This window comes from Pleuronectes platessa, chromosome 20 (genome assembly GCF_947347685.1).
Source record: "Pleuronectes platessa chromosome 20, fPlePla1.1, whole genome shotgun sequence".
Taxonomy (NCBI): Eukaryota; Metazoa; Chordata; class Actinopteri; order Pleuronectiformes; family Pleuronectidae; genus Pleuronectes; species Pleuronectes platessa.
This window is the reverse complement of record NC_070645.1, coordinates 3689121-3703788: the sequence shown is the minus strand read 5'-3', so window position 1 is coordinate 3703788 and position 14668 is coordinate 3689121. Positions and strand designations below refer to the sequence as shown.

The 14668-nt window shown below is 41.5% G+C and overlaps 1 protein-coding gene across 1 annotated transcript in view; it reads left to right on the top strand.

Annotated features, from left to right (window-relative positions):
• The window catches only part of vstm2a (V-set and transmembrane domain containing 2A), a 95750-nt gene extending 81930 nt beyond the window's left edge, over window positions 1-13820 (top strand). The window contains exons 6-8 of the mRNA XM_053413036.1: window positions 2112-2250; window positions 13573-13659; window positions 13795-13820. Of these exons, the coding sequence (XP_053269011.1) occupies window positions 2112-2250; window positions 13573-13659; window positions 13795-13820 (252 nt within the window). The remainder of the gene's footprint in view (window positions 1-2111; window positions 2251-13572; window positions 13660-13794) is intronic.
• Window positions 13821-14668: the final 848 nt, after the last annotated feature.

Sequence of the window (14668 nt, the reverse complement as noted above, 5' to 3'; positions counted from 1 at the left end):
TACCACTAGGAGTTAATGGGTGAACAGTTTATCCAACCTGAACAACCATAGAGGTTGTTTGTCCCGACCTCCTGACACGACAGAGGCATCTCCTGAAACAGTCCACTTCGGCTGGTGGTGTAATGTTTACAGTATGACTTTTATCTCACAAGTCAAACGTTTCCCCACACAAAACAACTATGCGTTTCAAATGTGTTTTAGGTCGGGGATCTCCACTCAGACATGTTCATAACAGCAACAAATCCTCCAGAGCGTTCAGGTGAGGGCTGGTGCAGCCGACTGAGGTAGGCACGCAAAGTTTCGTTCTGCTGCGGAGATCACATATTTTTGTTTCAGCACATCAACACCGGCTACTGCTCCTTTCACCACAAACTGTCTTGACATCTTCGTCAGTGTCTTCAATCTGTTGCAGGTTAGAAGCATCACCCCCCCACACACACACACACACATCCCCCGCTCACTCCCTGTGAATCCTACGGATTCATGTCCGCTGCATTCACACACAAGCTCCGTGAAACTCTGGACTCTCACACATGCTGAGATCTGCATATGAATGCAGATCATTTAAAAAGGAGTTAACTGATGCACTTTTGCCTGCCAACCAACCAACTCTGCCTACAAATTGAGCATATTCACATACAGACTCTGTTTTTAGAGATCAGGCTCTGCCCACAGGCTGTTATTGCAAGGAGCTTGTTGCAATTTTTATTATTTCTAAAGGACCACTAGTGTTGATAGCAAATATGACAAGAACAAAAAGAGGACGTCTATTTCCCAAGCAACATCGTTCCTCTGCGTTTTTTTATTTTATCTTTTCCACAACATTAACAGCGTATTTTGCTTATTATTGCAAACACAATGTGAAGCGTGTTCGTTTATCCTAAATAAGAGAAGATGAGCCAAACTCGGTTTGTTCAATAAAGTATTTATTTAGAAAGCAATGAAAGGTAACAATCAGCAAAGCAATGGGCATCCAACAAGTCGCATCAGAACACGAGACCCATCAGAACGCATCAAACAGCCGGCGCCTGTCTATTTTATAACAGTAGATCTTGGTTCTTCCTCCTCGAAAGTGCGCAGGCGTAGCCCCTCCTTCTTGGCTTTGGAATAAGGAAGTGACAAGTCTCAAAATGTTCATCTCTTGACCAGCCTTGACACAGCTGATGGAATGTGGGCCAACGGTGTTGACAATTGGAGAGAAGATTATTGTGTTCTTGCTATATCAAAACAATGTTCTTGTTGCGGGTGGAAATCAAAGGAGAGGAGTCGTCGTTCTCAAGTTGAAATTAAGCAAGTTTATTCAGAGGTCACAGGTCAGGAAAACGCGGTGTCCAGCAATTGGACATGCATGGCTACACAGGAAGAAAGACGCTTAAACAGAGTGCGCACATAGATTATATATTGTTATATTGGGCGTGACTGGGGTTCGTCTTGGATTGGTCAAAACTAGATGGAGGCCGCTGCATCTAGACGGGACAGTGCCTCATCCTCTTGGAATGACGCGTGATGAAGATGTCGTAAGTGCACTCCGTTGTCGTGGTTACCAGAGGTGATAATGTTGCTGTATCAGTGCAGCTGCGTTAGTGTGCTGTCTGGGGGAGAGATTGTAGGCCAAGGTCTACTCATTATCTGCTGTTGGTGTTCTACTTTGTGTGTGTGTGAATTGAAACAGAGAGCTGGGTTGTGTGATATAAAGTGTTGACTATGAGTATGGTTTAAGGAATATATGTGGTGTATCAATAAGAGTATGTATTATGTGTTTGGTGTATGTCAATATGTGTATGTGTTATGTGTTTGGTGTTTGGTGTATGTCAATATTCTGTTTGTACAGACATTCAAAACAATTTAACCAAAACAACGAAACAGCATTGTGACGCAGACACATTCTAATTTTCAAGATTAAACACTTGGAAGGAAAAGGTTATTATTAATCATTTGCGTGAAGGCCTTATCTGGCTCAAACTACTTCTATCTTTATTCATTTAGAGTTGAGTTAGACACAGACTATAGCTAAAATACTGAAATCCTAACAAACCCTCTTTTCACACCATTTAATGGTGTGAACCACCTACTGGGGATGTCCATGTACCCCCAACCTTCATCCCATCCAGTGCAAACCCGTCCTCATCCTCATCATCCTCATCGTCGCCAGCATCACCTTCGTCCTCAGCATCTGCATCACCGTCATCAGCATCCTCAGCATCAGATTAGCTGGGGGGATGAGGCATGTTTTCCTCCATCAGAGCCATGGTGATGATTATATTTATCAAATTCAGAGTCTGCAGCCATGTCTTGTCATGGTGCGTAAGGTGGAGAGGGCTCTAGGCCCAGCCACCAGGGGTGGTTTGGTTTGGAAAAAATGTATTTCAAGAACTTCCTATCATAGTGCACACATTGGTTCTGTGTGACCATAATGGATGTGTGGGGAAAGCTGTTCAGATTTCAGCTCCTATCAGATCTGCTCCAAAAAAAAAATTATTATAACATCAGTGCGATTTTTTTTGGTCCATTTGGTCAGTGGAGTTTAAGAGTCAATGATCTGGATCTTAGCCTTGTGAAGATCCTTTTGTGGAATTGATACTCGCCGTTTGTCGAGGTAGAAGAGGTGCAGTTGTCACTGAATGGGAGTGGGTTGTGGAGACATGGAGCCCAGATCCCAGAGTTTGAAAGGAAAACAAACAGAAAAGTGATTAATATTCTGATTCGCGTAACTGAGTTTAAAGTAGATTATATAAGATTATATTTGAAAAGGAAAATAAACAAATAATCAAAACAAGACAAACATAGACCCTTCTTTTGTGGTCAACAATTTCTTTAAAATTTTGAGGAGTAGTAGCTAAATAAGTGGACAATAAAAATAAAAGATTCAAAAAGTGGCAGAAAAGTGACAGAAATCTTTGGCATTTCATAAAATATTTAATGATAAACAAGCTGAATTTCAATAAGCAGCAGATTGGTCAGCGTTTGAGTATATGTGTTCAAACCGTTTTCCAAAAGTCATCGTCTGCTTCATTACATGATATCACATACAAAGGACAAATGTGTGAGACAGCTGAAACAAACAAAACAAAGTTAATAAAAGTCATTCTGCCACACTTTCCTTCATAAAGAACTCCCTATATTATATAATCAATATTAATTTATAATTATTATATTATTATATAGTAATTTCCTCTACCAAAGTCTTTATTCGTAACAGCCTTCCGTTATTTGTACCCAATTTAAACAATGATGTGTCTTCTTAGTAAAGCTCCTGTCTCGTAAGACCAGGCCAACTCCTACCTGCAGAATGACAATAATATTTGTATGATCTCGACGTCTTAAATTTAGGACCGATTTAAGCAACGGTGGTTCTGGCTAGTCAAGCACCTCACTTCTGTGTAGGCTACTCAACTTCCTCCAGAATCCTACACTAACTAACTTAGTTGGCAGAGATGCAACATTTGCTCAAGTCGTCTTTCTTCTTTTAGTCCCGATCACCGGTGTGTCTCTTCTCTAATCTGAATTAGTTTTAAGGATTTGTGCGTCACAGACTTATCTGTTGCGCCAAGACTGCACTGTTTAGACGTATTGCTGTTACAAACAACCTTTGTTCATTCCCTTGATTAACATTGCTTTGCCGTAGCCTTTCACTGCCTCCTAAAAATATTACACATATTATTTTACCTCCTTTCTCCTCCCCGCACACTCAGAATCCATAACTAAACAGAATTTGTTTTCTGCTTACCTTTTGGTTTGAGTATGTGGAGAATCGATAGGAGCAGCCTCGGACCTTGGGGGTCTCGGGTCTTTCTTGGCAAAAGACTTCTTTTCAGGATCTCGTCATCGAAACTTCTCTTAGGAATCACGTCAGGGTCACCAAATTGTTAAGCGTGTTCGTTTATCCTAAATAAGAGAAGATGAGCCAAACTCGGTTTGTTCAATCAATTATTTATTTAGAAAGCAATGAAAGGTAACAATCAGCAAAGCAATGGGCATCCAACAAGTCGCATCAGAACACGAGACCCATCAGAACGCATCAAACAGCCAGCGCCTGTCTATTTTATAGCAGTAGATCTTGGTTCTTCCTCCTCGAAAGAGCGCAGGCGTAGGCCCTCCTTCTTGGCTTTGGAATAAGGAAGTGACAAGTCTAAAAATGTTCATCTCTTGACCAGCCTTGACACAGCTGATGGCATGTGGGCCAACGGTGTTGACATTTGGAGAGAAGATTATTGTGTTCTTGCTATATCAAAACAATGTTCTGTTTGTACAGACATTCAAAACAATTTAACCAAAATAACGAAACAGCATTGTGACGCAGACACATTCTAATTTTCAAGATTAAACACTTGGAAGGAAAAGGTTATTATTAATCATTTGCGTGAAGGCCTTATCTGGCTCAAACTACTTCTATCTTTATTCATTTAGAGTTGAGTTAGACACAGACTATAGCTAAAATATTGAAATCCTAACAACAACAACGAAGGTCCTCTGACCTTAAGAATGCACTCATTTTAACAAAAGCAAAATCTTCTGCGAAGTTGCTATTGTGACCTAATTTGGAATACACTGCAATCGTTACATAAGCCTAACTGTGCATTTATTATTGTGACCATGACAACAAAGGTCTGGTATGCTGCTGCCAGTTTGTGTGAAGATGTGAAGGTCCGGTACATCTGACGCTGTGGGGACTCTGTCTCATGCGATGCTCCTATGGGTCCTTTCAGAGGAGACAGCGGATCGGAGCGACAGACATAAAGGTTATGGTCATTCAGACTGGGCGACTTTTTTGAAAACACAAGCCCGGCAAGTACATCAGATACAGTGCTGAGCTTAAATACTGCTGGTGTGCCATTAACCTCAGCTACCCGTAAGATTCAATCAACGAAAGGGTCATTTCAACTTCATTATTCTTCATTTTCCTCTAGAACTTAACAGTCCATTAACTAGCAACCTGAAACAAACACTAATGGGTGTGAAAAGGAAACAAACACCTTCCAGTTCCTCTGGACCCATTTCCTTGACTGCTAACTGGTGCGACTCAGTTTCTGGTTCTCGAAACTGAACCTGAACTGAAGTTTAAACAGCGCTCAGGGGAAAATACTGTAAATCTGATGAACCGCATTAAATCAATGGCTCAGCAGAATTTTAGATTTTACAGTATCAAATCAAACCGCAACAGAGCCTTGTCAAGATGGAGCGAGTGTTTGAAGTTACAGAGGTAGGAAGTGATCGCACTCCCTGAGAGACGCACTCAGCTTGTACAAATGTTTCTATCACACCACAAACTGTATGTGTAATTCTCCAGGTACAGAAAACACAGTCAAGTATGAACAAACCCTGCCCACATCCCAGCTGCATGTCGATACACATGTTATGGTAAAAAGCACATCACAGGCTTAATGTGGTGTATGTAAGATGTGAAATCATGCATGTACGATGAGGCGGAGTCTATATGATTTCTTGGGTATCAATAAAAGCTGTGTCTCTTATAGTTATTGTGTGGTTTTAACCGCTCTGTACTATCTTTGAGTATCTAAGGGACGAAGTGTTAATGTAAGAGAAGCTGACATTCAGCAGAGGGAAAAAAAAACATGCAACAAAAAGCACATTTCCCAAGAAAAGCTGAAAAGACAGAGGCCAACAGCATTTGACCTGAGTGATGATGGCAACAGAATGCTGTGGAGATAAATACAATTCAATTGTTATATAACCACCTGAAAAAACCCACAGTGAGTCTGATCCGAGGTACAAGTGGAGAATGTTTCCTCTGTTATTATTATTATCATTATTACCTTATCTGTTTTAAAAGATGTTGAAATGACTGAGGAAGATGTTTCTGAAATGCTTGTGTCTTTTTAAATTTGAAAAGAATGAGGATAGAAAATGTGGACAGTGTTTGAATTCCTAAAAAATAAGGGAATGAATAAAACATATGCCACCCAAAGAAACGGCTCCAGGCAGAAGACAGGAGCAGATTCCAGTCCCTTACTTTAATGATCATTTTTGCACAACATCTTCCTAAGAAATTAGTAGAACAAAATATTACATGTTAGGAAATTAAAGATGGAGGAGGAAAGACGAAACCAGGTTCATAGGGCAGTCTGTTTTAATTAACTGAGCCGCTATCACATTCAATGACTGGAAACTAGAGGTTGCCACCGTCCAAACACAGGAAAGCTACAATAAAAATGTGTGTAGACATGCTATCGCTGGGGGTCAGTCCAGGGGTCTGAAACGTTGTCTGTGGGTAAACACAGCACTGCAGTGTGTGGAAACATCATCACCACCGCTGGAAATGTCATTTCTGCGGATACAGAATCTGGTAGAAATGTCAGCGCCATGGTTAGAGCTGTTATCACCCCAATCACCAGCGCTATTTATTCAGGTCAGTCTGGACATATGAGTTGAAAAGGCAAACCCTCCAGTCCCACTAGCGACGGGCCGTCAGCAAGAGCAGCAGTGGGAGAGCACAGCGATGGTCTGAGGGTGCGGGGGTGGCTGGGAGATGAATAATTCCTGATCTTGGCTTTGTCTCAAGCGGCGGTCAGTCAGACTTGCTCAGAATGCCCAGGTGATAGGAAGCTTTCTGGCAGCCGCAGCGCTGCAAGATATTAGAGCAAACAAGGAAAATACAGTCAGCGACTTGGAATGCAATCCAATGGAGTGGAGCATTCTCTGTATCAGCGGTGATTGAATTGATTCTTCAGACCCCCACAGTGATGGAAAATGCATGCCCAGTGTTACTGTGTTAATTGTAATTTTTATTTTATCTGCAAAAACAAAAAAAGCAATATCATAATACTTTCTCTGTATTTTCTTTGCCAGTAAAACATTTTCTCTTTCAGTGTTTGCCTCATTTTGCAGCCAATAAATTCTGTCAGTTAGTGACCGGCACACAGGGACCGATGCTGTTCCTTGCTTAAATCCACGGGTGTATAAGTGACGGCATAGGGGCGAAAGGATCTCGACACCAGAGAGCAGACATTTCCATGTTGTGAGGACTTTCCATGTTTATTTATTTATTTATTTATGCAATTAAACAGCTTTTTGATATGTTTAATGGAACAGTGTAAGATTGGAGGTGCGAATTTCCCATGGCAACTAGTCATTGTCAGTGTCTGTGTCTGTCTGACTGATAAACATCACACCGTATGTTCAATGTACGTTGATACAAGACGTTTTCCAACCAGCTTTTACACACAGCTCTTACACACAGCTTACATGTCGGGGGAAATCATTTCGTTGTTTAGATTGTAATCCAGGGATGTGAAGGCTCGTTTACGTTTGTGTTATCATCAATCCCCTACACACTTTGTATTTCTCCTGTATTCAAGCTACTTTCTGATGTGTTGGATTAATGCAGTTACTTTCAGTACTTACACTTCCCAGTACTGTTTCATTACTGCAACACTGTGATAGTAAATAGTGAATGTTCTGTATTTATATTGCACTTTAGTGTTGATGACGACTCACAGTGCTTTACATTACAGGTGTTTTTGGCATTCACGCATTCATACACCCATCTATAAGGTGGTTCTTATTTTCTATGAGAGGCAATTTGGGGTTCAGTATCTTGCCCAAGGACACTCCGGCAACCATGATGTTTGTGATGTGTGTGTGATTTGTCTGTAATAGTATAATAAATAGTAATAATAATAATAATAATAATTATTACTAAATTATTATGATATACCAATTTGAATGTACTCGTTTTAATTATAACAATTCTGACCTTGTTAGTGCAAAAACCTAATCAAGCACTAATTAGAAATGAATAGTAGTAGTAGCTTGAAACATTTAAATATCAGTTAAAAAAAGGAAGAATTACTAAGCTAAAATGTTAATTGAGTTATGTTTAATTCAAATTAAAATTCAATTCAAACTCCTGTTGCGTGTTCTGTTTCTACGAGAGATTTTATCCCGATTTTATTAGACACAACTTTCAGTGGCACTTGAAAATAACATGTGTTTCCTGCGCACCCGCTGGTCTCCAGAATGAAAGCTTTAAATAGGAGGAAAAAGCAGTGCACAGTTTGAAGCCACATGTTTTTTCTTGTGCTGAGAAAAAAAGTACTTCCTAAAGTCACAAAAGCCTTCTGGTGGGGTAATTATTTAAAAAAAAACACTTTTGTGAGTGCATTTGTTTCTCTCCACTCTCATCTCAGCTCCTGCCACTTCCAGATACTCAGATACGAGGGCCAAGGTGAAATGAGCCGATAATATGGCTTCTAAGCAAACTCCTCCGACTCCAATCGCCCACTCTGACATGCACAATCAACGGATCACGTCCCCCCCCCCCCCCCCGCACATAGAAACAGAATGTAATCCTCGCAATAAAGATGTGTTGACAACGGCAGTGTGAGACAACATGCTATTTTCTCATCCACATGAACCTCTTATTCAGCCTGCCCTACATTCTTAATGTGTGACGGGGAGTGCTGCAAACAAGCCGGTGTCACTTTCCCACACGCCTGAAGCGGTGACTTCAGGGACGCTTTGCAACGACGAGCAAAATGTTGTACAAGCTCAACACACTTCCTGCAATGAGCAGATAGAAGGGGTTTGAGCTGATTTCTAATGACAAAATAAGAACTGCTGCATTTTATGCTTACATATTTTTTTGGGACTATGTCCGTGGTTCACTTTGGCTGACTCGTCTTCTCTTTATTTAGTTATGTAAAAGAAGAAGGCTGAAGTCTCTGCGGAAATAAAGAAAAGGGTCATGAACAAACTCAGGACCCCATTAGAAAGCCCCTGTAAGGCCTCCATCCATATGCACAATGCTCCCGGGGGACGGTGGCAGCTACACCACTGGGGAAGCGTCCTGTACTCTGCTCCGGTTATGAAATAGAAAGGAGGAAAGCACTCAGTGGACTGTTTCTATTTTTTTTTAGTTTAACTTTAAGTATGTAATAGGCATTCAAACAGCAAAAAAAACTCAACATATCCTTTGGGCAGAAAAAGCCAGTGTTGGCTAAAAGCTGCTGAAGCACTTTGCTGTTCATTTGCAATCATTGTGTTTGTGCCCCGGTTCAGATGTAGTGAGGCTTGTAAAGAATCAACCAGCCCACCATATCTGAACACACACGCACACACACACACACACACACACACACAGCCCGATCAAATGTGATTCGACCAAAATAAAGAAGCATGAAGATAATTGACCAGCTTACCTGGATCATTTATATATTATTTAAAAGCAAGAGGCATCTTAAAAACAAGTTTATATTCACTATTGCAACTTGAAGGCCACTCGCAGTCTTTTCCTGGCATTCTTCAAACATTCTCTTTCCCATGTTCAGAGGAAAATTCAAGGACTTGTTGGGTACAAGCAAATGTTCCACGTGCATTTTATTTGAATAGCTCGTAACTAGCAACTTGCAACCAAATACTTCTGGCCTGCATCAACTTATGATACATGGATACAGTAAACACTCTCTCTCTCACGTCATCTCCACCCACCTCTCCTCTCTTCCCCATCTCCTTCCAATCCAGAGCTTTCTTCCTGTTAATCAGGGTTTTTAACTGCCGGGGCGGCTGTGGCTGAGAGGTAGAGTGGTCGTCCTCCAACCTGAAGGTCGGCAGTTCGATCCCCAGTCTGACCCATCTGCATGCCGAAGTGTCCTTGGGCAAGATGCTGAACCCCGAATGGCCCCCCATAGAATAACAAAGTGCTGCGAATAGATCACTGTATGAATGTATGGGTGAATGTAAAACTGTACTATAAAGCGCTTTGAGTGGTCATCAAGACTAGAAAAGTGCTATATAAATACAAAACCTTTTACCATTTAACTTTAAGGGTCTTGACCTCACTATGTAAAGTGCCTTGAATTAATATGTTATGATTTGGTGCTATACATATACGATTGAATTGAACTAAATTTAGACCCTAGCTTTATTAACTCCTGACTCTAAGTCACTTTTAGCTCCATCGTTTGTACTGAATAGATTCACGTGCTTTTTCCAATTTACACCATGAATGTTTGAGCTTTGAATTCCTTTATAACATGTGCGATACAATAATCGAAGGGGCTGTAGTTAAAATAGATCATGTTCAGTTGGATGAAGAATCAGCTGTAAATCAAGATGCATTTACATATGGATAAATAAATATTTCCTTTCGCCTTCTCCTGCCACCTCTTACTGCATTCTGTGCATGGTTTTCTATTTCTCCTTGTTGTCTAACAGTTTTCCTCAGCAAATAATCCAGTCCATCAGTCAACACAACCCATATTTACTGCTACATATTTACACTGGGACTGCCAGACACTCAACTGATGGCTTCAATTTACAATTACCCTCACAGATTTGATAGGCGACTCTGGCAGGCTCAGACTAGAATTCTGAAGTTCCCCCCGGAGACTTGCTTTGGAAATTGCTTTCCATTAAAGACATCCTTCATGTCGACCTTTTGTCATTACCTGTGAAGACGAGGCAGAGAGACAAATGAGCTGAATCATAGGGAAAACTTGTGATTGTCACTGATCTCCTCTATGTATTTGAGTTTCATTTGCACATTGAGTTTTTAAGCGGTTTTTCCTTCCGAGCGTACAATTCCTAATCTGATGCTATGCACAGGTGACTGAGAGCTCCCCGCCACTCCTCTACTCATCCACTATTTGGTAATCATTCATGCAGCGCTGTTTACCACTTTCCACAGAATGATGAAATAATGAAACGTGGCACGGCTCCTCGGTGAAAAGCCCAGAAAATCGAATGTTCTCATGAATGAGATGAGAGCAGATACACATCTGCGACTGGATAGAAGCAGTCAAAGACAAACCCTCATTTCTACTGCTGTCAAAAACAACAGGGATAATTAGTTTAGCAGAGAATACCTAATTATCCTTCTATTCAGGACCCGACCTTTTCCCTCTCATTTTATACTTCCTTTGAAAATGAGGTCTCTTATGTCTTAAAATAACCTGAACCTGAGAACTGAGCTGTAGCTCCCTTTACAAGTTGGACTCCAGCTGCGTTGCTGAAAGGATTAGCATAGTATGTTAATATTATACTCAGTCATTGGTTGTGTGTGTCGGAGCTCCACCTCCGCCTTCACTTTGTTTCAAATCAAAGCTTTGCTTAGCATTTATGCTGAGACTTAAGAATCACGTGCAGGTGCACTGAAACCTACTTTATCTGTCCGCTGCATATCGGCTGTTTGATCTTAAGAAGTAAGAAAGCTTTCTGCTTCAGTCTTCAGGAGCCTTCATTACCTGAAGGGATTATGTGGGTAGAACCTGGAGAGGCAGCGAAACCACCCGCATGTGCACATAAAGCTTTGGACAGTGATCGTTGGTCTGAATTAATTTTACACTTACAGTACATTTAAGGAGATGCTACTGTACTGTATATGGTGAGCAAGCCCTTATCCATGGAACCTCAACCCTTCTACCACTGTCTGAAAATGGATTAAATATATAACATTGGGTTTTTCAGCCAACTTTAGCCACAATATTTAGACTTTTTAAATCCCATGTACCCTGATGATAGTACAAATAAAAACACACATGGAGAGGAGAAGGAGACATGTTTTTGTGTATAAGGAGACATGTCCTTGGCTCCTTTCTCCACATAACAGGTCAATCACTCGAAATCCATCCATCAATTATCAATACTGCTTATCCTTCGAGGGTCGCGGAGGAGATGGAGACAATCCCAGGTGACATTGAGTGAGAGGTGGGACACACCCTAGATAGGTCGTAAACCTATCGCAGGCCCACACTCTCACATTCACCCACTATGGTCAATTTAGTGTGAGGAATGGACCTAACCCCGCTCTGCATGTCTTTGGAGTGACTCACTATAGCCACTTTCACACATGCATTGGACCCCGCAGATCCTCTACATTTTCTCCAGAAGAGCCGCTGCAGGCTGTAATGACTTTATCCACCTGACCACCTAGTATAATGTCCATAGAAATCTGAAGCTGAGAACACAGCAGGGGATCCCCCTCTGTATTTACTGCAAGCAAGTGGAGGGTTTAATGATGCTTTTAAGATACAAGATACATTTATTGGTCCCACACACATGCACAAACACACAACATGCAAATGGGGGAAATTTGTCCTCTGTTTTTGAGCCATCTGGTGAACACAGAGCAGTGGGCAACCATGCACGGGGAGCAGATGTTGGGGGAGTAAGGTGCCTTGCTCATGGGCACTTAGACAGTGGGGTAGAGAGAGTCCTTTGGACTTTTGAACAGATCCAGGAGTTGTCCATCCAGGTATGTTTTTGTTGTCACTCCGTGGAGTCGAACCAGAAACCATCCAGTCTGATTTTCTGCCCATAGTCCAATTTTTCTGCAACTAGTCCACCGCCACAAGTCCAACATGTGTCAGTATTTCCCGGTGAAGAAGCTGCAACAGACACGTAGAAGACCCAGATGAAGATGTCAAGAGAGTTTGTGGTGATAAGAGCTGATTACGCCGTCAGGGTGCTGTAAACATGACCATGTGATCCACGCAGCAGACTCTGCTTCCTGTCTCTACCTGCTCCACCTCTCACATGAATAACATGGGGGGTTTGATGCTGTTGTGAACACGTCTGTGCAAAGAACCTCCCGCTGTGAGAAACGTGAACTCTGGGTAAACTCTGTAGCCAATTCTCTGGATTTTACCAGGAGGTCATGTCTGAAACAGGTGATGTTATAATGCCTCTAATTTACTCATATGGGGGCAATTTATTTTCTTCAGATTTTAATGCAAAAGGAAGGAGCTCGGATCTTGGCTCGGCTAATATCCCTGCTGCTTTGAAGTGTCCTGTCTCCGGGCCAGCACGGCTGTCTAGTACTTATTTGTTCGGCCTGTTTGAGGGAAACATGAATGGCACATACTAAAACATAAAATCACACAACAGAGAGTTAAATGGACCCATAGAAGAACAACACAACATAAAAGCAGGACTCAAACACCACAGACCAGGCTTTGGAAATTGAGTCCTACATATGCTTAGGTGCCGTTGGGTAGCAGAGACATGGACGAGGTTTGTGAACAGGTTAAATTTCCTAAGTGAGCATTGGCTTTTAAGTCAGTATTTTCAATATAAAATCAATGATCTTTCCCTAAACTGCTGTGAGTTACTAAACGTGACACTTTTAAAGTTATAACTTTCTCCCTTTTAGTTACTCAAAGCATATCTTTTAATTACAGATTTTAAAGAACATAATGAAATAAGCCCCCATTTACCTTTGTTTCAATACCAACATCTTATGAAGATATATTAAACAGTTTTTTTATTAACTCATGGTCGGATGAGTTGCCGTTCAAATCAGTTCCATCAACCAAGTCGGATTGTTAACTGGGCTTTAAACATATTTAAAATTAATTATAAAATGAAGGCATGCAGAGCTGCCCAGAGTTGGCTTGAAATATGTTGAGTGGCTAAGGCCAATATAAGGATATTTTTGCAAATATTGCTGACTTTAAAACCTACATTTCAGATTCATTAATTACCCGAGCTGGATTCACGGGGGACTTTCTGTCCAGTTCATATGAACACCAGGATGGGAGGATTTCTGCCTGTCGTCATCACGCGGCTTTTGAGGACACAATTGTGTTCATTCAGTTTCATTCTTCTGCCTGTAAGTGAGACTCAGATCCACCCCATTCAGCCCCTTCTCACCTTCCAGCTCCGACTACCACAATATAGCAGATGAGCTGGCAGGCAAACAAGGTGAGGAATCAGCGAGAGCAAAATGCTGTGTAATTGCATCTCAGCAGATACAATGAGGCAGGTCATGTTGAAACCCATATTCACAAAGTCTGGCCATCGAGCAATTCCTCTTTTTTGTCTGTCTCTCTCAAACAGGAAGGAGAAGAAGAAAGGGTGGCTGAGTATGGGAGGCGGGAATTGTTGCAAACATTCATGACGCTGATAAAACATGTGTTGTTCCTGTCGGTTCATGAAAAAAGTGGATGATGCAAATGATGACTTAATGAAAAGTTATTCACAGGAAATAAAAGACTGGAATTTGATACATCTGGGCACATAAGGTAAAGAGAGGAAGCATATACACAGTGCCTGACTCGCATTAACACACACGTACACAAACGCACTCCACATTCGGCGACAAGTTATTGCCAAGGCCTGTCAAGCTCAGGGACTGTGGAATATCTATAGGGCGCTTTGTTGTTGCGCGATCCGTCTGAGGTAATAGTAGCATGTGTTCCGTCTTTCCCCCGCACACATCTGTCTGAGGAGGAGCGTCAATATGATGTATGAAGCTGTTTGCCAGGACTGAGCTAAAAAGGATGGAGCCCTGCATCACTTAGCATCCCATTGCCAGACACAGCCCCGCCATTACACCTCCCAGAAGTATCAGGCACACCCTCGCCTGAGTAATTTTGCCATCTGTTGACAATGTTTACACAGCGGGTGATTTGTCATCACAAACAGCAGGGCAAAAATTAACAAGCTTATTTATGATCCGCGTCGCATTTGCACAATGAAAATGCCATTGGTCATGTAAAACAGTCAGAAAGCTATTACAGGTCTGAGTGAGGCAGCGGCAGAGATGCATAATGACAAACAGAACCCAATGTTGTAAAGGTGAGTGGGAACTATCTGCTAATAATAGCTATATTTCCAAGAGATCAAAAATATGACACTATTGAGGGGATGTATTAGTTTGAAGAATTGAGATGGACTTTTCCTTCGGAGAAGCTCAGCGCCCTGAATTAAA